Source organism: Setaria viridis, chromosome 2 (assembly GCF_005286985.2).
Source record: "Setaria viridis chromosome 2, Setaria_viridis_v4.0, whole genome shotgun sequence".
Lineage (NCBI taxonomy): Eukaryota > Viridiplantae > Streptophyta > Magnoliopsida > Poales > Poaceae > Setaria > Setaria viridis.
The window spans coordinates 2,768,959-2,788,596 of record NC_048264.2 but is presented as its reverse complement, the minus strand read 5'-3'; the positions used below and the strand labels follow the sequence as shown (position 1 = coordinate 2,788,596).

Here is a 19,638-nt window from a genome sequence, read left to right as displayed (position 1 = left end):
CCAGGCCTACACACATTAATTTCCAACGATTTTTTTTGCGCAATGAGTGGCCCTCAAATCAAGAGGCATTACTTGTCTATTAGACAGTGTCGTCTTTATTCATCATACATCCCCTAACTAACTTGCTAGCATGTGCCTTATTTGTATTTTGTATTTGAGATTCCACACGAATGCATTGTTATGTCTGAGCCACTTGAAACAACAACATTATACTGCTTTTCTGTTTTTTTTTAAAGAAAAAATGGCTGAAGAAAACGACATGGTGTCACGTTATAGTAAGTGTACAATATAGAAGAAAAAGGAATGGTTGGTTTATGTAGCAAAGCACAATAATCTTGAGATGTGATAGGCACGCCGTCCCTACATATGAAAGCTAGCAGGACACGATTAATTATTGTCATCTGCTGCCTTATTAGCTTGCTTTATTCTCCATAAAATCTTCTCCCGATGCAACTGGCCAACTTGCATGAAAGGAGAGTTGAGGATCATTAGCACTGCTTAACTGCTTTGCTTTGTTGATAAGGACGAAGCAAGGAAAATATCTCTCAGGAGGCATAGCTAAGCTAGCTCAAACACCAAACAACAAATAATTTTGGTATATCTGTTCCTTGTGTATGGCCAACTGAATTCAACACATGCATGTTCAAATATTCCCATGCTAACGGGTATGAATTCTAACCAATTTTGTGTAGCTGACTGTTGCTGATCAATGAACCCAAGTGCCTACACTGCAGGTTGCACAGACATTCACATACAAATATACAATGCAGAATGTGTTGGAGCGGTTTTCACATTTGTCGATATCATGACCAAATCGAAGGTACCATCAGCACTAAACCGTCCACGTTATTTACGATTCATGCGGATTTGTCTTTCGGGAAAAAAAAAATCGATTCATCCGGATTCTGCAAACATTCTCTAGCTGCAAGGAGACTGTTTTGTTTAGTACTACTTGCTGTTCACTCATCTGTTTGCCCATCAGCAACGTGCTCGAGTGCTTGTGATCCTGCGGTTGCGTTGAAGAAGCAGCTATCATATCCTACTGGGCAAACAAAAGGCTGATGCCGCTCGTACCCATCGAATTGCTGGTGATCGATCAACCCTCTTTTAGGCCATGTTTAGTTCACTCTAAAATCCCAACTTTGACACTGTGCAAAAAGAAGATTCTCCATCACATCAAACTTGCGGTACATGTATGGAGTACTGAATGTAGACGAAATTAAAAACTAATTGCACAGTTTTGTTGTACTTTGCGAGACGAATCTTTTGAGTCTAATTAGTCAATATTTGGACAATAATTTACAAATACAAACGAAACACTACAGTGTTGCTACAGTATTTTGGACACCCCAAAGTTGGACACTAAACCAGGCCTTAAATCCGGCCGGCTATTTTCACGGCCAGCCCCCAACTGGCAACTGCCACGGATGGGAACATCTCGGGGCGGGGTGCGCCACGTGGCGACCAGTGGGACGTGGAACGTGTCAGTGTACAAGCCACTGGCGAAGGGATTTATTTGGCAGGCAGTGTGGAATGGAAATAGCATTAGGTTTAATAAGATCGCATTTTAGTTTAATTTACCTTGACAGACAAGCCCATCATTTTTTTTATCTAAAAAATATCTTGACAAGCCCATGATGCGTTCTCTCTCCACTCTCTACTTTTCTTCTCTAGTAGATTATGAAGTGTTTATTCCTTTTCGTATATAAACCGTCTGGGGAGAGCACTGGCTTAGCTCCTCTGGTGATGCTGTCTCAGATGTAGTGGCACCAAACACCACGGCATATTCTGCTTGTACAAAAAAAACAAAAAACCTAGCACGTACAGCTCTGCAAGACGGTCTTAATTATGGTATAATTCACAAAAGTATGAAAAAGCCATTGAACTATTAAAGAGCATATGCACTATTTTTTTTACCATTCATGGTGTTCTCTTGTGGAATATTTTCGTTCATTCACAATATCAAACAACAAAAAAACTTTTTTTCCCCTCGACCATTGATAAGTCAATACGATTTTACCCCTAGTCAACGGTTAAAACAGGGACAAATACACAAAGATCAAGGGTAAAATCACAATAACTTGTGAATAGTTGAGGCAAGGGTAAAATCACAAAGTTAAAAAAATAAAAATACAATTGTACTTCAAACTAGGAGCAAAATAAAAAATGTAACCTAAATCCTACTGGCATCTTGCTCGTGGACAAATCAGCACGTAGATCTCTCAGACCTGTCTGTTTTTTTTTCCACGAAGAACACAGTGGTGATGACACGAAAACGATAGCAGCACAAGTTGACAAAAGGATCCGAAGCATGTCACGTTTGCCTCGGCTCCACGACGCCATCCCCATCGACGGCGACGGCCGACGGCGGCGCGCGCGTCCGCTGCGCGGTCACCGGTCACACACACCTGGCAAAGCATCCGGCGTGGGCTCGGCCGCGGCCACAGCGCTGCTCCGCAGCGTGGAAACCGCTTCGCCCTCGTCGTCGTCGGCCGTGGTAACCGGAGGGAGAGACGGCCAGGCGGCCAGCGCAGAGACGCGTGGGGTGTCGGCAAGCGGGGCGCGTCCGCCCCCTCCACGTGGCCGTCTGGCGAAAGCGAAAGCGGCCCTGGCCCACACGGCAGCGCCTTATCCACTCCCCTAGGCGTGGCCGATCTTTCTGCCCGGAAGGAAGATCGGTGGACGGAAATGCCCCCGCGGGGTCCTCGGGTGTCGGCCGGCGGGGCCCACCGGCGGCAGGCTGCCCCTGCACTCCTGCGCGGCGCGTGCCGCCCGGCGCGGCGCCACGTGGGCCGGTGCGTTGCGGCCTAGGAGTCTTCTGCCCCGCGGCTGCTGGTTCTCGCATTCTTTTCTGACGCCAAGCTTGGCCCCGAGCGAACGCGACAGCTCCTAGCTTTTTAAACAGAAAACATCTCATAATCTTTTTTGTTCACGACAAAGACAAGAGGGCACAGCAGTAGTGCAGGATTGCTGCATTGGTAAAGCCACGAGTCAGCAGAATTGGGAGAAAAACTAGCTTAGCTTGATGATATTTGCAAGGAAAACATTTTCTTTTTTGAAACGATAAGGAAAACGTTTGTGACGGAAGTATTGAAATGGAGCCGAATTGTTTGAAAGAACCTTTTAATAATCACACAAAGGCTTGATAGGAGAAACGGCTGCAACACCAATGCTTTGTTGCGTTGTTTTTAGCGTTACGAATGTACGGAGTAGCAAATCTCGTAGGCCGGTTTAAGCGAGGAATTATAGGCCGACAAAAAACTTCCCATCATCATGTGTTCTACTAAAACAAAGATTTAAGCTTGGAAATAAAGGATTTCGTGTGATTCAAATGTTACTTCGCAAAATATGAAATAATTGTAACAAACTTTTCTTAATAATTGAAATATGGACCTTTTGGCTTCCCAAAGGAGGGATAAAATGGTCACTGGATTAATAAGAAGTCAAAAGGAGGATCCCAGCTCCTTTGTAAAGACAACAACAACTTTCTCTTTAAAAAAAACTCAACGAAAAAAAAAACCGCCAGCAAGCTTTGAACTCGAGAAAAGAGGCCTTCACTCTCCAGGGGCAATCCGGACATTTCGCTCAACTCCCCCTTGCCCCTTCCTCTTCCTCTCTCCTTGCGCTTTGCCAGCTCCTCCACGGCTCACCACCACGGCACCACGGAGCATCCAATGCTTTCCCTCGCCGCCTCCCTCCCTCCTTAATTCCACCCTAATGCGCGTCAATAATCACGCCCGCCACCACTAAACCCCTTCCGGATCCCGCCGCTAAGCGCAATCTCCGGGGTTTAAATCCCGGGGAGCAGAGCCGCTTCAAGAAACAGCAGAGCAGGAGCAGGGGGCGGCGGCGAGATGGACTTCGCGTCGTTCATTACGTCGGTGCTGACGTCGTTCGTCATCTTCGTGGTGCTGGTGCTGGTGTTCACGTGGCTGTCGCGCCGCCCCGGGAACGCGCCGGTGTACTACCCGAGCCTCCTGCTGCGGGGGCTCGACCCGTGGGAGGGCCGCCGCCGCGGGAGCCGCAGCCCCGTCGGGTGGATCCGCGAGGCCCTCTCCGCGTCGGAGACCGACGTCATCGCCGCCGGAGGGGTCGACGCCGCCGTATACCTCGTCTTCCTCTCCTCCGGTACGGCCAACCCGGCTGCTGCTCAGTTCTTTTTCTCTGTTTTTCTCCCCCTTTTAGAAACACTTTCTTCAGTGTGTGTGTGTGTGTTGGGGGGGGGGGGGGGGGGGCTTTAATTTCGGTTAGTTGGCAGCTCCCCAGGTAGATGATTTGTAGGCTATGTGCAGTTGGCGTTTGTTTGGTGCTTCATTTGTTCAGAAGAAACTTTTTTTTGCAAGATTTTCTCGCGTTATTTCTTTTGTGTGGATTGTCTTATGACAGGTGCTCCAATAGCGTCGTCAAACTCCTTTTGTTTCAAAAATTCTGTTGCTTTTCACCAATTTTATAGTTGATTTTTTTTAAAAAAAATAGGAGCATATTTTTGTGGTTGTTTGCTGCCCTTGATGTATATAGGATTGCTGAACTGATGTTCTTTGCACGTTACAGGGTAGTTAAGTTTATTCTGCAGATTGTCCTTGAAAAGTCTATTTTTCATTAGTCGAGGGTGGTTAAAAATAAAGCTAGGATGCATTTTGGTGGGGTTGGGATTTGGTCAACATGTCAAGTACAGGCAATTAACAGTATTTGACCCTTGATGTTCCAGTATTGTCGATCTTGGTGTTCTCTGGGATTGTGCTGCTTCCGGTTCTCCTCCCCGTTGCCGGAACTGATCATGCCCTGGACCTTCATGCTGCTGCTGGCTTCAAGCCAAAAACTGATAACAAAGACGACTCAGCTCCAGACTTCCCACAGATGGAAAGACTAGCATTGGGCAATGTTCAAGTAAGCAATCAGTTTATGATTTGCCTTTGTTATCTCAAATATAAATCAATTGAAAAGGTTATATGATCATCTATAGCCAAAAACTATGTTTATGTAACATGAAAAAAAAATACTTTGATAACAGATAACCTTTTCTGTTAATAGTATATTTTTAAGATATCCTGGGTAAGGTTATCATTAGGTATCCTGAGCGTCATATATTCACACAGAGAACTGAAATCAGCATATTTTTACACTCTCTGCAGCCAAAAAGTATGAGGCTGTGGGCATTTCTGTTGTCAGTCTACTGGGTTTCATTTGTCACCTATTTTATCCTGTGGAAGTCATACAAGCATGTTTCAAATTTGAGAGCGACTGCAAGATCAACACCAGATGTTAAACCAGAGGAGTTTGCGGTGTTGGTGAGAGATGTCCCTAGACCCTCTCCAGACGAAACTATAAAGGACTCTGTAGATTCGTATTTCCGAGCACTTCACCCTAACACCTTCTACAGATCAATGGTTGTGACAGACCACGCAAAGGTACTTCTACACTTAAAAATGTTTAGAGAGGAATTATATCCCCTTCACCCACAAAAAAAAAAGAAGGGAGAACTTACTTCTGTTATGATCACATTGCATTGCAGGCTGATAAAATGTACTTGGAGATTGAAGATCACAAGAAGAAAATTGCCCGCGCTGAAGTTGTCTATGCAAACTCGAAAACTGAAAGTAACCCTGAGGGCACTAAGCCTACTCATAGGACCGGATTCCTTGGTCTGATTGGTAAAAAGGTCGACACAATTGAATACTGTAGTGAGCAGATTAAGGAATTACTGCCCAAACTGGAGGTTGAACAGAAGGCTACCCTTCGTGACAAACAGCAGCGGGCTGCCATTGTCTTCTTCAATAGCAGATCTGCCGCAGCTTCTGCATCTCAAACTCTCCATGCTCAGGTGTTTGATAAATGGGCAGTTATGGAAGCTCCTGAACCACGTGAGATAATATGGCCCAATCTTTCGAGAAATATTTATGAGAGGCAAATCAGACAGGTTGTGGTCTATTTCATCGTCTTCCTCACGGTGGTTTTCTATACGGTTCCTATTACTGCTGTCTCTGCTGTTACAACTCTGGATAACCTGAGGAAGGTGCTGCCCTTTCTGAAGGTGGTAGTGGATCGTCCAGCGATCAAGACCATCTTGCAGGCTTACCTGCCACAGATTGCACTCATTGTGTTCCTAGCCCTGCTGCCTGCTTTTCTTATGTTTCTCTCAAAAGCAGAGGGGATCCCTTCTCAGAGCCATGTAGTCAGGGCATCAGCAGGAAAATATTTCTACTTTATTGTTTTCAATGTCTTCCTTATCTATACACTTGGGAAGTCATTAATCACCTCTTTGAAAACTATTTTAAATAACGCTAACATTACTGTGATCATAAATATGCTGGCCACCAGCCTGCCTGGAGGTGCAACATTCTTCCTCACATTCGTTGCCCTGAAGTAATTCCTTTATCTCACTTCTGCAATTACTTATTGTCCAGCTTTTGAAACCTAAACATGTTTAACTGCAGCTATCGAGTGTTAACTCTCTGATTGTTTATATTGTCAGATTCTTTGTTGGTTATGGTCTCGAGCTCTCTCGCGTGGTTCCTCTCGTCATTTTCCACCTGAAAAGGAAGTACCTATGCAAAACTGAGGATGACGTGAAAGCAGCATGGTATCCAGGAGACTTGGGATATAGCACCAGGGTTCCAAATGACATGCTCATCGCAACAGTAACGCTGTGCTACTCGGTCATGGCACCTTTGATTATTCCATTTGGTGTTGCATACTTTGCTCTTGGATGGCTTATAGCAAAAAACCAGGTGAGTTTGGTGTTCCATATATACAAAGATGAAAACTTAGTAGGCATTCTCATTTTTTTTCAAGATAATGTCATTGGTTACTGATTTATCCTACTTCTCTTCCAATGCAGGTTCTTAGAGTTTATGTTCCTAGCTACGAGAGTAATGGTCGAATGTGGCCACACATGCACACAAGGATCATCGCAGCTCTACTCCTTTACCAGGCCACCATGATTGGCGTCATTGGCCTGAAAAAGTTCTATTACTCACCTATCCTTGTGCCACTCCTCCCGATCAGCATCATCTTTGCCTACATCTGCCATATGCGCTTTTACCCAGCATTCGCCAACACCCCTCTGGAGGTGGCGCAGCACGAGCTGAAGGAAACGCCAAACATGGACGCCATCTACACTGCGTACATCCCTCAGTGCCTGAAGCCCGACAAGCTCGAGGATTTGGATGTCTTTGAAGACGCTCAGTCGCACACCACCTCCAGAGCCCCGTCCATTTAGTTTCGGATTCTCATCCATCACAAGGGCGCTGAAGAAGAAGATCCAGACCCTTATTGTCAAATTTATGTAGGGTGCCCGATGAATTTCCACGCTTCCACTTGAACCCTCTGAACTTGTGTTTCGTGATATAGCAATCTGATGTGAAATGTACATACTTGGCTATAGTCTGCTGAACATGTGTGGGTTTATTGTAGGTAGCTCCTGTGGATATTTGGGGTTCTGAGTTTCTTCGTTTCTGTCCACGCGTGGTGTGTTGCTGTGTGATTACTGTAGAACATATGCAGTGTTGCCATGTAGCATGTCTGATTGTCTGTGAGTCGGCTTGCCTGATGCTCGAAGACTCCATTTAACAGAACTACTACTGTCTTATTGTTAATTGTTGATGAAATTTTATGCTGTCGAATGAACTGCCACTTGGTTTGGTACTTTGGCTGACTCCTTGATTCCAAATTTGCAGTACGGATGTCATGCTATTTAGTTTGCTGTTGGACTGTTGGTTGTATTGTATCATTCGAGCCAATGAGAAATTGAATTTGCATCACCAAAAAGCGGGCAATGTCAGCTAAAGTATTTGGTTGAATGCTGAAACATCGGCAAGCAAAATATTTCGCGCATCTCAACTGTTTTACTTGGCATTCTAGGTACTAGTATATTTTTCAAACCAAATTTGGTTATAATTTGATCAGCCAATATGGACTGCCCGCAGCAATTTGAAGTGCAAACTTCAAAACAAAACAACGCCTCGCGCCTTTCCCTGCGGAACTGCACCGGCCGATCGGCGTGGCGCCACCCATCCCATGCTTGAGGCGGCCGGTGGCCGCACGCCGTCGACGCACCCGGCGCTGCGCCACTGCGTTGCGCTCCTCCGCCTCCACCTCGCCACCCCGTCCCTCGCCGCCGCCAAGCAGCTCCACGCGCGCGCCCTCCGCGCGGGCGTGCCGCCCTCCCACCCGCTCCTCGCCAAGCACCTCCTCTTCCACCTCGCCGCCGTCCGCGCACCTCCCCTGCGCTACGCCGTCGCCGTCCTCACCCGCATCCTCCCGGACCCGGACCCTTTCTCCCTCAACACCGTCCTCCGCATCGCCGCGTCCTCGCCGCGCCCGCGCCTGGCCCTCGCGCTCCACGCCCGCCGCCTCGCGCCGCCCGACACGCACACCTACCCGCCGCTGCTCCAGGCGTGCGCGCGCATCCTGTCCCTCCGCGACGGGGAGCGCATCCACGCCGAGGCCGCCAAGAACGGCCTCGACACGCTCGTCTTCGTCAAGAACTCGCTCGTCCATTTCTACGGCGCGTGCGGCCTGTTCGAGAGCGCGCACAGGGTGTTCGATGAAATACCCGTTCGCGAGCGTAACCTCGTCTCCTGGAACTCGATGCTCAACGGGTTCGCTGCCAATGGCCGCCCCAACGAGGTGCTCACCGTGTTCCGGGAGATGATGGACGTTGACTTCGCGCCGGATGGATTCACTATGGTGAGTGTACTGACGGCGTGTGCTGAGATTGGTGCGCTCGCTCTTGGGCGGAGGGTGCACGTGTATCTTGCAAAGGTTGGATTGGTGGGTAACTCGCATGTTGGCAACGCCCTGATTGATTTGTACGCCAAATGCGGAGGTGTTGATGATGCAAGGAGGGTGTTTGAGGAGATGGGGGCGGGGCGAACTGTTGTCTCGTGGACTTCATTGATTGTGGGCTTGGCAGTGAATGGTTTTGGGAAGGAAGCGCTGGAACTGTTCAGTGTGATGGAGAGGGAGAAGCTTGTGCCGACTGAAATAACGATGGTCGGAGTACTGTACGCTTGCAGCCACTGTGGGCTGGTTGATGATGGATTTATGTATTTTGATAGGATGAAAGAGGAATATGGCATCACACCAAGGATTGAGCATTTGGGATGTATGGTGGATCTGTTGGGAAGAGCTGGTAAGGTCGAGGAAGCTTATGATTATATAGTCACCATGCCATTGGAGCCCAATGCTGTCGTGTGGAGGACCTTGTTGGGTGCTTGTGCGATGCACAAGAAGTTGGAACTTGGGGAGGCTGCTTGGGCAAGGCTGATTGAGCTTGATCCAGGGCATAGTGGAGACTACGTTCTCCTCTCGAACCTTTATGCTGCTGTTGGGAGATGGGCAGATGTTCATGTGCTTAGGAAAACAATGGTCAAAGATGGAGTGAGGAAGAACCCTGGGCGCAGTCTTGTGGAGCTCCGCAACTCTGTGTATGAGTTTGTTATGGGTGATAGGTCTCATCCTGAGAGTGAACAGATATACAAAATGCTTTCTCAGATAGCCGAGAGACTCAGACGTGAAGGCCATGTCCCTCACACAAGCAATGTATTGGCAGATATAGAAGATGAAGAGAAAGAGACTGCCTTGAACTACCATAGTGAGAGGCTGGCCATTGCATTTGCCTTGCTGAAGTCTCTCCCTGGTACTCCCATCAGGATAGTGAAGAACTTAAGAGTGTGTGGTGATTGTCATATGGCAATTAAGCTAATATCAAAGATTTATGACCGGGAAATCATTGTTCGGGATCGCAGTAGGTTCCATCATTTCAAAGGGGGATCATGTTCATGTAAAGATTACTGGTAGTTGATTACTGAATTGACTGTCTTACTGGATTCTGATTGCACAAGCCAAGAAGTTCTATTTATATGGATTCAGACCCCGCATCAAGCTTTTGCTGCCCTGGAGCAGCAATTTTGAGGCAGCCTCATATATTATAGGTTGTATATCACATCCCTGCTCTTAAGTTTTCAAATGAAAGATGTTTCCAGACACAGTAAGAACTAGGTTGAGAACTGGATTTTTGCCATACCTTCCTACCTTGTAAAAATGGTAGACATTAAAGCAAATAATCTGTTTTATCCATTTCACTGAACAAATAAGCGTGGAATCTGGCTGTTCTAATCCTATCAAGTTTGATTCTGGTTATAAAGAGGTGTTTGCAAGCTTCCCTTATGTTCATGGGTAAATAAATAAAATGTTTGCTTTTCTGTCCACTGTCACAATACAGATCTGAATCCTGATAGTAGGTCTGCATGAAATGATCAGGCCATGCTTTCACGACTCTCTTTCCAACAACATCAATGCAAGACTGAAGACCCTTACAACCTTATAAAGCTTGTAGGGAGCAAGGTTAGAATATAACTGCTTTCTTCATGACATCATGCACCCAAGGCTAGCTTATGTTATACAGTCTCTTTAACCTTGTTTAATGGATTTTGCTTTATTTCAGTTGTTTCAGCTCATTAGGATTGCCACAGATGTTTTCTGCGCTGCTTTCATTTTTTCTCTTCTTCTTCAGTTTCTTCCTGGCATGTCATTATTCAGCATCCTTTGATTTTTAGAATTCCACTTTTGTTCTAGATGCATGCAGCTCAGTCAAAAGAAAATAAAAATGTAGCTTTTTCATTGTAATTCTGTTCACCGGACCACCTTTCTTGGGGTTCAGTCTTTGTAAAGTGAAGGCTCATCACTTACTGCAGCACTTTCCTATCTAGTATTATTTATGGAAGTTTCTCCCGCACCACCGACAGTTCATCATTTTTCATCCTCCAGTTTCAGAAATCCAGTTTAGTTCCCAGTGCTACAGAGGCAATTATTCTTAACTTTTCCCTTGTTCACGGAAGCCCCTTCGTTAGCTTCAGTTTTGGTAAAGTGAAGGTTCTTCCCTTAATACACAAGGAAAGCCCTTCCTCATTAAGCCCAACTTATTTACCATGAAACAACAAAGAAAAGGTATGAGAACATGCACTTGGCTCCTTCACATCTCCTGGAATCTAGTGGCCAAGTTTCCTTTTGTCCTGCTAGAAATCATGCCCATGCATGCATATCAACATAAGAATCCCATGGTTTCCTGGCCTTCAAGTCATTCCCCCTCAATATTCTATTGTTTTCATAAAGGTCCCTGTACTGGTTGTACAGTCTAAAAACTGAGCGAGATGATGATATAATCCTTTATAGCCTACTTTGCTTCAGGCATGTTGTAAGGACTGCAATACCACCTTAGCAAACAATCTGCATGCATGATTCTTAAGTAGTGATAAAGCTCAGTAATTTCTTTTATTCAATGGCATGAGCATCAATTCTTAGTAGTAAATTTTGTTAATTAGATCCAAGTTGGTCAAACTTAGACCAGCCTGAGGATCCAATAGACTGGGCCTCTGTTAGGTGCAAAATGCATCTCTCTCTGCACATTGGCCCTTTGTGCCTCTTTCCATGCCACCTCCCCTCCATAGCCATAAGCCCATAAATAGACACCACGGCGAGCACCTGGGGGTGCTTTCCGTGTACACGCCTTGCTTAGTGATCCGAGTGAAACCTAGCCCTTTTCCCATGAATAGTGGCTGCTTTCCTGTCTACCCAGCTGCTCTTCACACATACTCTCGTTATATTCCCTAGACACACACACGGGGAGGAAGGCAGAGTGAAAAGCAGGAGCCGTTTCATAGTTCTGTAACTTCTGCTTCAGCCATGAAGAGGAAGGAGCTGATGATCATACACGGCCTTCTGGTTCTTGGATGGTTCATAGGTTGGTAAACATTGAGACTGCTTAATCACAGAGTCATCATTTCTCTGAATTCATATCATAATGAATCTGCCGTTTTCTGCGTGTTCAGCCTCTGCAGCCGGCCGCATCACGCCGCAGGAGAAGGCGGAGTCGGTGACGCCGATCCCGACACTGTCGCCGCCGGAAGGCAACATGACGTTCATCAACGGCGTGACGTGGTGCGTGGCGCGGCCGGGCGCTTCCCAGGAGGACCTCCAGAACGCGCTGGACTGGGCGTGCGGCCCCGGCGGCGCCGACTGCTCCCAGCTGCAGCCCGGCGGCCGGTGCTACCAGCCCAACACGCTCCTCACCCACGCCTCCTACGCCTTCAACATCTTCTACCAGCAGAACGGCAACTCCGACATCGCTTGCAACTTTGGCGGCGCCGGAGCACTCGTCAAGCGGGACCCAAGTAGGAAACGATCTGCACCTTGTGCTCCACCTTCGATCAGTGCTCGTTTTTGGTCACGGCATTGTTCAGTGATCTGATGTGATGTGTTCTTCTTCGCGTTCTTGGCAGGTTTCGGATCATGCAAGTTCCTGGCATCAGAGTAAGTGAAATCCACTGCAAATGTTTTCTTCGACCTCCGACTTGGGGTCATAATCCATGATTTGTGACCGGTGGTAAATTTTGTTGGGATTGTGCAGGACTTCTGCAGCTGCATCCTCGGCGATGTTGGGAAGGGCGTGGATGGCCATAGTCGCTGCATCTCTGATCGCGCTTCGGTTGATAATTTAGAAACTCGAGACCTCGTGATGTATGCTATGCATCGTCTGATCAAGCACTGGATGTGTAAAAAATGTGATGTGATGAAACATCGGTGGTTTCGTCATGCGGCTCTGTAAACAACGGTGCTACTTTTTCGTGTATAAATTTTGTTATTACGAATGTAATAGTCATGTTCTTTAGAAATAAACAATGGTGTTTTTTTTTCTCGAACTACGCAGGAGAGCTGCGCGTCATTTCATTAAGGTAGAAGAAAAATAAACAATGGTGTTCACAAGGGTTTGTCAGGATTTAATGAATAATAATAATACTTTTCTTATTTGTTTCAGGAAATTAAACTTTTACTTGTACAGTGTTAAAACAGCTAACGTTAGATCTAAAGACATCAAAACGGGACCCAAGGTTAGGTAACTTAATACTAGAAGAAAGGTAATGAAATACGACGATGCGGAGGAGAAACAAAAATTAAGCTTTTGTTGTTCGGTTGAACTCAAGGCAAAATGTTAGGTCATAAGCTAAGCTCATCGAATGAAAAAGATTTGAAACACTTGCCATTAACATCATCCTTGACGGCTGAGCTAAGAGGGAATGTTAAATGTCAATGGTAGTCTTGACGGCTGGTGTTGGCCTGATGCGACGTCACAAATTTTAGGACATGTCACATCGAATATTTAGATGCTAATTAGAAGTATTAAATATAATCTAATTACAAAACTAATTACACAGATGGAGTCTAATTTGCGAGACGAATCTATAAGTCTAATTAGTCCATGATTTGACAATGTGGTGCTACAGTAACCATTTGCTAATGATGGATTAATTAGGCTTAATAGATTCGTCTCGCGAATTAGTATAGGGGTTCTGCAGTTAGTTTTATAATTAGCTCATATTTAATCTCCTAATTAGCGTCCGAACATCCGATGTGACTCCTCCTAAAGTTTAGTACCTCGTATCCAAACACCTCCTGAAGCCCAACGCAAAGCCCAAACCACCCCCCAAAAACCTCTCCGCGAGCAGACGGGGTCGACGGAGTCCGGAGAGGCGGAGACTGCGCCGCCGATGGAGCTCCCCGGCGCTGCGGTCATCGGGAGCCCGACGCAACGCAAGGCTGGTGGTCCCGCCCGTTCGTCCCCATCTGGAGCCCTTGTTTGCGGAGACCGCGCCGCCGATGGGCCTCCACGGCGGCGCCGCCGTCGGGAGGCGGACGCTCGTAGGGAAGGCTGGTCTCGTACCCGTCCGTGCGTTCCGGTGTCGCTGCCGTTGCCTTCTCCGGCACCGCATTCACCGAGCGGCGGCCGGCGGCCGTGACGGCGCCGGCGTCGGAGGCCACCAGTGGCACCTCGGCCCCACCAGCCAGTGACGGTGCGCGGGGCCGTCCGTCCGATGCGCGCCACGTGTCCTCTCGCGCATCTCCAGGTACGCTCGTAATTTTGGCCCGTTTATTTCCCTCCCTCCCGCTGCTGCTCTTCTCTCGATAGCCTCTTCTCTTCTTTCTTCGTCCTCTTCCTCCCGGAATCCCCATCGACGATCAAGGCTGCGGAATACTCCCTGCATCCCCCCTTCTTCCTCTCCTCTCCCCAAGGCAAGAAAAGCTTCGCTTCTTACCAATGGACGACGCTTCTGTCCCTGGGGCGTCACAGGACGCCGGGGGAGATGGCCGCAACAAGGCCGGCGTGGACGGCTGCCGGGGTTCACCGGGGAGAAGCTCTCAAGGCGAGTACGGTGTTCCTGCAGAAAGGGGCTCGGGACTGAGGTTTCCAGGAGGGGGACCTGGAGCTGGACCTGCGGATGCCTCAGGTTGGCTCACTTCAATTCCTTGGGTTCAAGAATCCAAGAACCGGTCTTTATTGGAATCAAAATCAAGAACGTGTGTTAACAATCAAGAACTTGAATTCGGTATTGTATATGCTAAAGAACTGCGAATTTTACAGTCAAAATAATGCACCTCCTCCAATTTCTAGCTAGTTGGGGGGGAGCCGGGGAGGATCCCATTCATATGGTTCAGAACAAGCACGATAGCTTATGAGATGGTAGAATAGCAGGATATGTAATTTTCAGTATCTGTTGTCGTGATCTTCAATGATATGAATATATAGAAGATGCTTGAAATCTAAAATTTATGTCACAAGGGTGTTGCTTATGTAGTACTGTGGATTGTCTGTACGTTATTTTATCTTTCTGTCATCTGCTACTGCTAGAACAATGAGTTTGTCAGGTTCTGTTGATATGATGTTGGAGCTCTGCTCTACAGTTCCAAATAATAAGTCAGAACCTAAATTCTATGGTTTTGACCCTCGTATTTCTCTAGGCACACTACCAGCAGAGCAAGGCAATGGTCACACTGATGGCCATCATGAACAGGGGGGAAGACATGAGGACCGTGTTTTCCAATTACAGAAGCCAAGAAAGATTGATACCAACACAGGCGTGAATGCCTCTACTAAAGGTAAAGACAATTCTTGTTTTGTGATAGGTTAAGATATTTGTCAGGTTCAAGAAACACGAACATAGCATGCACCGTAATTTTACCCTCCTAGTAATCTCTATGGCTTAAATCCAACAAGAAACTCAGCTCTTATTGTTTTATCATTGTTGCATTCCAAACATCAAGAAAAAAAAACAATCTCTACTTTTGCTTTGTGGATTTTGATGAGTATATGTTAGATGAATGAAGTAGCCCAAGGCGTGTGCAGTACAAATATTGAATGTTCCAATTCTGATGCTACACAATTGCCACACAAATTTTACTGCATGTTGTTCAGTGAGTATCTTTTCCGAGCAAGTGCTCAATGCATAGAGAGAAAGCAGGGGGAGACAGCTGGTCACAAAGATGTGTTGTACTGTAGAATGCATTATTTTATCTTTCTATCATCTGCTAGAACAATGTGTTGGTCAAGTTTTTGTTGATATGATACTGGAGCTCTGCCCTATACTTCCAATAAATAATTCTGGGCCTTACTTCTAGAGTTTTGGATCATATTTGTCTAGGTACACTGCCAGAAGAGGCGAACAATGGAAGTGCTGCTGTAGATATTGATGACCATAGTGAACAGCGGGATGATATTTCCCGCACCTTGCAATTAAAGACGTCAAGAAAGGCTGACCCTGTTCTGAGGGATTTCGCTGGAGCAGATGAGAATATTGCGCTGATAAGTGGTAATGCTGGAGCTGCTGGTGGTCATGGGGGCACCAAGGCCTCTGCAGAAAGAGGTATTGTACCAGTCTTTTAGTTGGTTCTGAACTTCTGATATAAATGAAATGCGGTGATCGACCTACATTGGCAGATTGGCATCAATGTAAAGGCTTAAAGGGCTGTTTCTTGTTTAATGATATCTTCCCATACCCATATACAATTATATAATAGCTGACTTCTTAGAGCCTTATCATTTTCTTTTAAAAATCTGGTATTTGACACAGTATATGTGGAACTTATCATGCAGGACCCACCAACTCTGCCTACGAGTCAAATAGCACATCAATTTTTGTTTCTATTGGGAGTCATGAACTGCTTCCTTATCATGAGTCAATTGATTTGGCAAGAGAACAAACAGGTGTGGATCTTAATGCTTCATCATCAAATAGTATGCAGTCCTCTGAACCAAATACTAATGACCCTGTTCTGAGGTCCTTTCAATCAGATACTAATGACAAAAGCTCTACTCCTTCAACAACTTCTGGAGAATCATCTGAGGGGTATTCAAGTAGTGATGATAGCACTGGAGATGACAAAAGCTCTACTCCTTCAGCAACTTCTGGAGAATCATCTGAGGGGTATTCAAGTACTGATGATAGCACTGGAGATTCAAAGAACCTCAGCCAGAACGAAAATGTTGGAATTCTGCAGGTTATCCCTCTGGCCCTGAAAAGTTCTGTGAATAGCAATGATGTGTCCAACACTGAGAAGCATAATCTGTCTATTCCTTGTGTTTCCCGAGAAATGGGTTGTGATTCTAAAAGTTCTGGAAGTGTGGAGATGGCATTGAGCCGGGTTGAAGGAAGTCAGTCCTTATCATCATCTTTGGTTCATGAGATCGAAGATCTCTTGGGTTTGCCAAATGAGCAGCCAGAAGTTAACTCAAAAGTTGCTATCCTTCATGCTGTCATCCCAAGTAAAGATGAAGATATAGTTGTGACTGGCTCACTTGATGGAACAACTGACAACTGCCACGGTCCTCTAGCTCAAGAAAACAAGGTCCTTGTCGGTTCACCTACTGAACCAGACGCCAATTCAGAATTTGGCCACCTTAATGATATTTGCCCATGTAATGATCAAGTGGTGCCTGAAGGTGCCCTGCTATATGATCCCCCTGCTTCAGATAGTGTTCCCAAAAGAATTACTTCTGCAAATGCGGACGACATACTCTGTCATGACATCGGGATTCTTCCTGCTGCAAAAACAGGCCCCGCAGAACCTGGCGATGCAGCTAATGATACTCCAAGATGCAAGAAACGTACTGGATCACCACATAGCTCAACTAATGGCCTTGCTTCTGATGCGATCAAGAAGTCTCGAGACATGTAGCTAGCTGAAGACTGGATGCCTGATTGCTGGCGTTTGCCTCTGTTTGGTGACTCTTGTAAACTGCTAATACACCGCTGAGGGCTGCTTGGAGCTAAATGTCTCGTTGTGAACTGGAACTTGGGGAAATGGAAGGCCTTCCCTTTGCCTTGTAAATGTTGTAAAGTGTTGATATTAGTTCTTATGGAAGGAACAGTTACTATTTCTTGTGCATTTATGTAGAATATATGCAGACTAAGAAGCACACATGACGTTGACATACTCTGTTTGGTAAACTGGCAAAGTGACAAGTGACATGTGTTGGGAGCAGTTGGTCTTGAGGTTGCTCAGGTAGCTGTGCAGTGTTGATTACTCATGCTCACCAATGTTGAATACTCACTTAAACCATGTCTCTATGAGAAAAGATTGTATGATGTATTAGTTGAAGGTATGATGGTTGTATGTCTGTTATGCACTGATCAGAAGATACTATTGCGCTGTTTTTTTTTCTTGATATATGGATTATTGGTATAACCAGAATTTGATCCGGATGCCATTTAAAATGAAACAAAATGAATTCACTGCCAAAATGCCCACTTCCTCTGTTTTAAATATGTATGACATTTAGACTAAGCTAATTAGTTTATTTTAAACTATCAAATTGTCCTAAATTTCATATGTACCTTAAAACGGATGGAGATGGAGTATCTTTCGAGCTTCATTTATTGTATATTAAGTGCACAAAAAAAAATACCCATGCCAGGATGCTGCTGTCGCCTGATGAGCACCTGTGACTCTGTGAGGAGGTATGATAATATTATGGTAGAAAAACGTTTTGTGACAATTTTTGCAGTCCAAAGTTTCAGACTCTAATTTTATAACACATCTCATTTGTAGTACAAATACTGACTCATATGATGGTAAACTTGACGGTAGAGGGGATCTTGGGCGCCAGATGCGTCCACAGAACGCCTCTTGCGTAGTAGCACCTCTCGGTGTCTTCCGTCTCCTCCCTCCTCCAGCACCTGACGCCATTGGATGGAACAGCATGCCGCCGGTGCGTGTCGATGGTCAGCCTCCTCATCGCCGGCGACCTCCACAGCAGGAAATCGACGAGCTCCATCAGCTCCGGCTCCCCGCTGAACCCGCCGATGACAATGCTCTTGAGCTTCTTCGGCAAGCAGCGGTTCGGCCATTGGATCCCCTGCTTGTTCGGCGGCGGCACCGGCAGGTGGCTGTAAGCCTCGACGCGCAGCTCCTTGACCAGCGGCGCGGCGGCGAGGAGGGACGCCACCGACGCCACGTGCTCCCTCCATGGTGTCTTGAAGAGCAGCACGATCTTGTTGAGGCCCTCGAATCTCCAGCCGTGTTGTAGGGCGTGTAGGGGCGAAGGGAACTGCAGGAAGAGCTGCCTGAGGTTTGGGAGGGCGGCGCCGCCGCCGCCAGTTGCCACGCAGTCGAGCGGGCACCCGTTGGTCACGTAGAGCACGAGCCTCACCATGGCTGGCGTGCGCCGGCAGACGATGTCGACCTTGTGGCCGGTGTACGCGAGCTCGAGCAGGGTGCTTGATGCGACGGCGACGCTCTTCAGGCCGCCGCAGCTCCGGACGCGTAGGACGAGGAGGCCGTCGTGCGATGCGGCCACGTGGACGAGCTGCCGGCACTTGCTGAGCTCGAGGACGGTGAGCGCGGCGCAGGCGGAGAGGACGCTCGCGACGCCGGCGTCGTCCACGGCGACGCGGGTGAGGCCGAGCCGCGTCAGACGCGCCAGGCCCTCGAAGCTCCGCTGCGCCGCCGGCGCCGCGGCGGCGAGGCTGACGTCGCACAGGAGGAGGCTCCGCAGCCGGCCGGCGGCGGCGAAGCGCCAGTGGGGGAAGTCGTAAGGCGGCGGGCCCCCCGCGGCGGGGTGCTCGCCGTTGGCGAGCGACAGGTGGAGCTCCTTCGTCCCGGCGGAGGCCGCGAACTCCATCGCCTGGTCCAGCACGGCGGCGTGGACGGACGGCGCGAGCGGGAGCGCGAGCACGAGCCTGTCGACTCCGGCGCCGTGGTGCTGGCGCAGGACGGAGCTCGCCGCGCCCGCGAGCCGCCGCGCGTCCCGTGATAAGGCCCCGGCGGCAGCGGCGGCGGCGGCGTCTCCTTCCCCTCCGGGAGGCAGGATGTGGCGCGGGCGGAGGCTGATCCTTGGGACCTGCTTCCACAGGTCCCGCCACCTCGCCGACACGGCGCCGGTGGCCACGGCGTCGCGGATCGTCAGCCGGGAGACTATTCCTATCAGGACGTCATCCGGCATCTTGCTGATGCAGTCGTGATCCTCCGCACGCGGTCTCTTCGCCGGCCGATCGCTGCTGCCGCCGCCGTCGATTAGGTCATCATCATCATGGCCACCGCCGTAGTGCAGCAGTGAGGGAGCACCTCCGTTGACGGAAGGCGGTGACGGTGGCGAAACGTTATTGCCGTAGTGCCTGCATCTTGCCATCGCAGGTCGCGACGAGCTTAGCTTACGTATGTAGGAGGAGCTCCGATCCTTGGCGCAATGTATAGACTAGTATGAGCCGGCACGGATCGGGATCGGGCAAAGAGAACGCGTAAACAGCGGCTAGCGAGCGCGAGGGGAACACGGATTCGGATTGCAAAGTTCCAGAGGCGCGTGAG

General features: G+C 47.9%; 5 protein-coding genes across 6 annotated transcripts; 4 read left to right on the top strand and 1 right to left on the bottom strand.

Annotated features, from left to right (window-relative positions):
* Positions 1-3,605: 3,605 nt before the first annotated feature.
* Positions 3,606-7,644, top strand: LOC117843296 (CSC1-like protein ERD4). Its single transcript, XM_034723867.2, has 6 exons — positions 3,606-4,128; positions 4,709-4,887; positions 5,133-5,408; positions 5,513-6,363; positions 6,473-6,728; positions 6,839-7,644. Exons 1-6 carry the CDS (start codon positions 3,855-3,857, stop codon positions 7,217-7,219), a joined length of 2,217 nt encoding a protein of 738 aa, XP_034579758.1. The 5' UTR covers positions 3,606-3,854; the 3' UTR covers positions 7,220-7,644.
* Positions 7,645-7,793: 149 nt separating this feature from the next.
* LOC117843297 (pentatricopeptide repeat-containing protein At4g21065) lies at positions 7,794-10,696 on the top strand. Of its 2 annotated transcripts, none has more exons than XM_072292036.1 (2): positions 7,794-9,935; positions 10,264-10,696. In XM_072292036.1, exon 1 carries the CDS (start codon positions 8,017-8,019, stop codon positions 9,799-9,801), a length of 1,785 nt encoding a protein of 594 aa, XP_072148137.1. In that variant the 5' UTR covers positions 7,794-8,016; the 3' UTR covers positions 9,802-9,935; positions 10,264-10,696. The 2 variants fall into 2 exon arrangements, with proteins under 2 accessions (XP_072148137.1, XP_034579759.1); XM_034723868.2 differs by having other exon boundaries at positions 10,226-10,696.
* Positions 10,697-10,901: 205 nt separating this feature from the next.
* Positions 10,902-12,697, top strand: LOC117843298 (major pollen allergen Ole e 10). Its single transcript, XM_034723869.2, has 4 exons — positions 10,902-11,743; positions 11,832-12,173; positions 12,282-12,312; positions 12,410-12,697. Exons 1-4 carry the CDS (start codon positions 11,686-11,688, stop codon positions 12,498-12,500), a joined length of 522 nt encoding a protein of 173 aa, XP_034579760.2. The 5' UTR covers positions 10,902-11,685; the 3' UTR covers positions 12,501-12,697.
* Positions 12,698-13,490: 793 nt separating this feature from the next.
* Positions 13,491-17,416, top strand: LOC117843189 (uncharacterized). The gene is made up of 3 exons (XM_072291753.1): positions 13,491-14,934; positions 15,477-15,698; positions 15,929-17,416. The coding sequence occupies exons 1-3, from the start codon at positions 14,691-14,693 to the stop codon at positions 17,008-17,010; spliced, it is 1,548 nt and encodes a 515-aa protein (XP_072147854.1). The 5' UTR covers positions 13,491-14,690; the 3' UTR covers positions 17,011-17,416.
* Positions 17,417-17,896: 480 nt separating this feature from the next.
* On the bottom strand, positions 17,897-19,462 carry LOC117843186 (F-box/FBD/LRR-repeat protein At1g13570). Its single transcript, XM_034723745.1, has one exon. It carries the CDS (start codon positions 19,460-19,462, stop codon positions 17,897-17,899), a length of 1,566 nt encoding a protein of 521 aa, XP_034579636.1.
* Between the last annotated feature and the right edge of the window lie 176 nt (positions 19,463-19,638).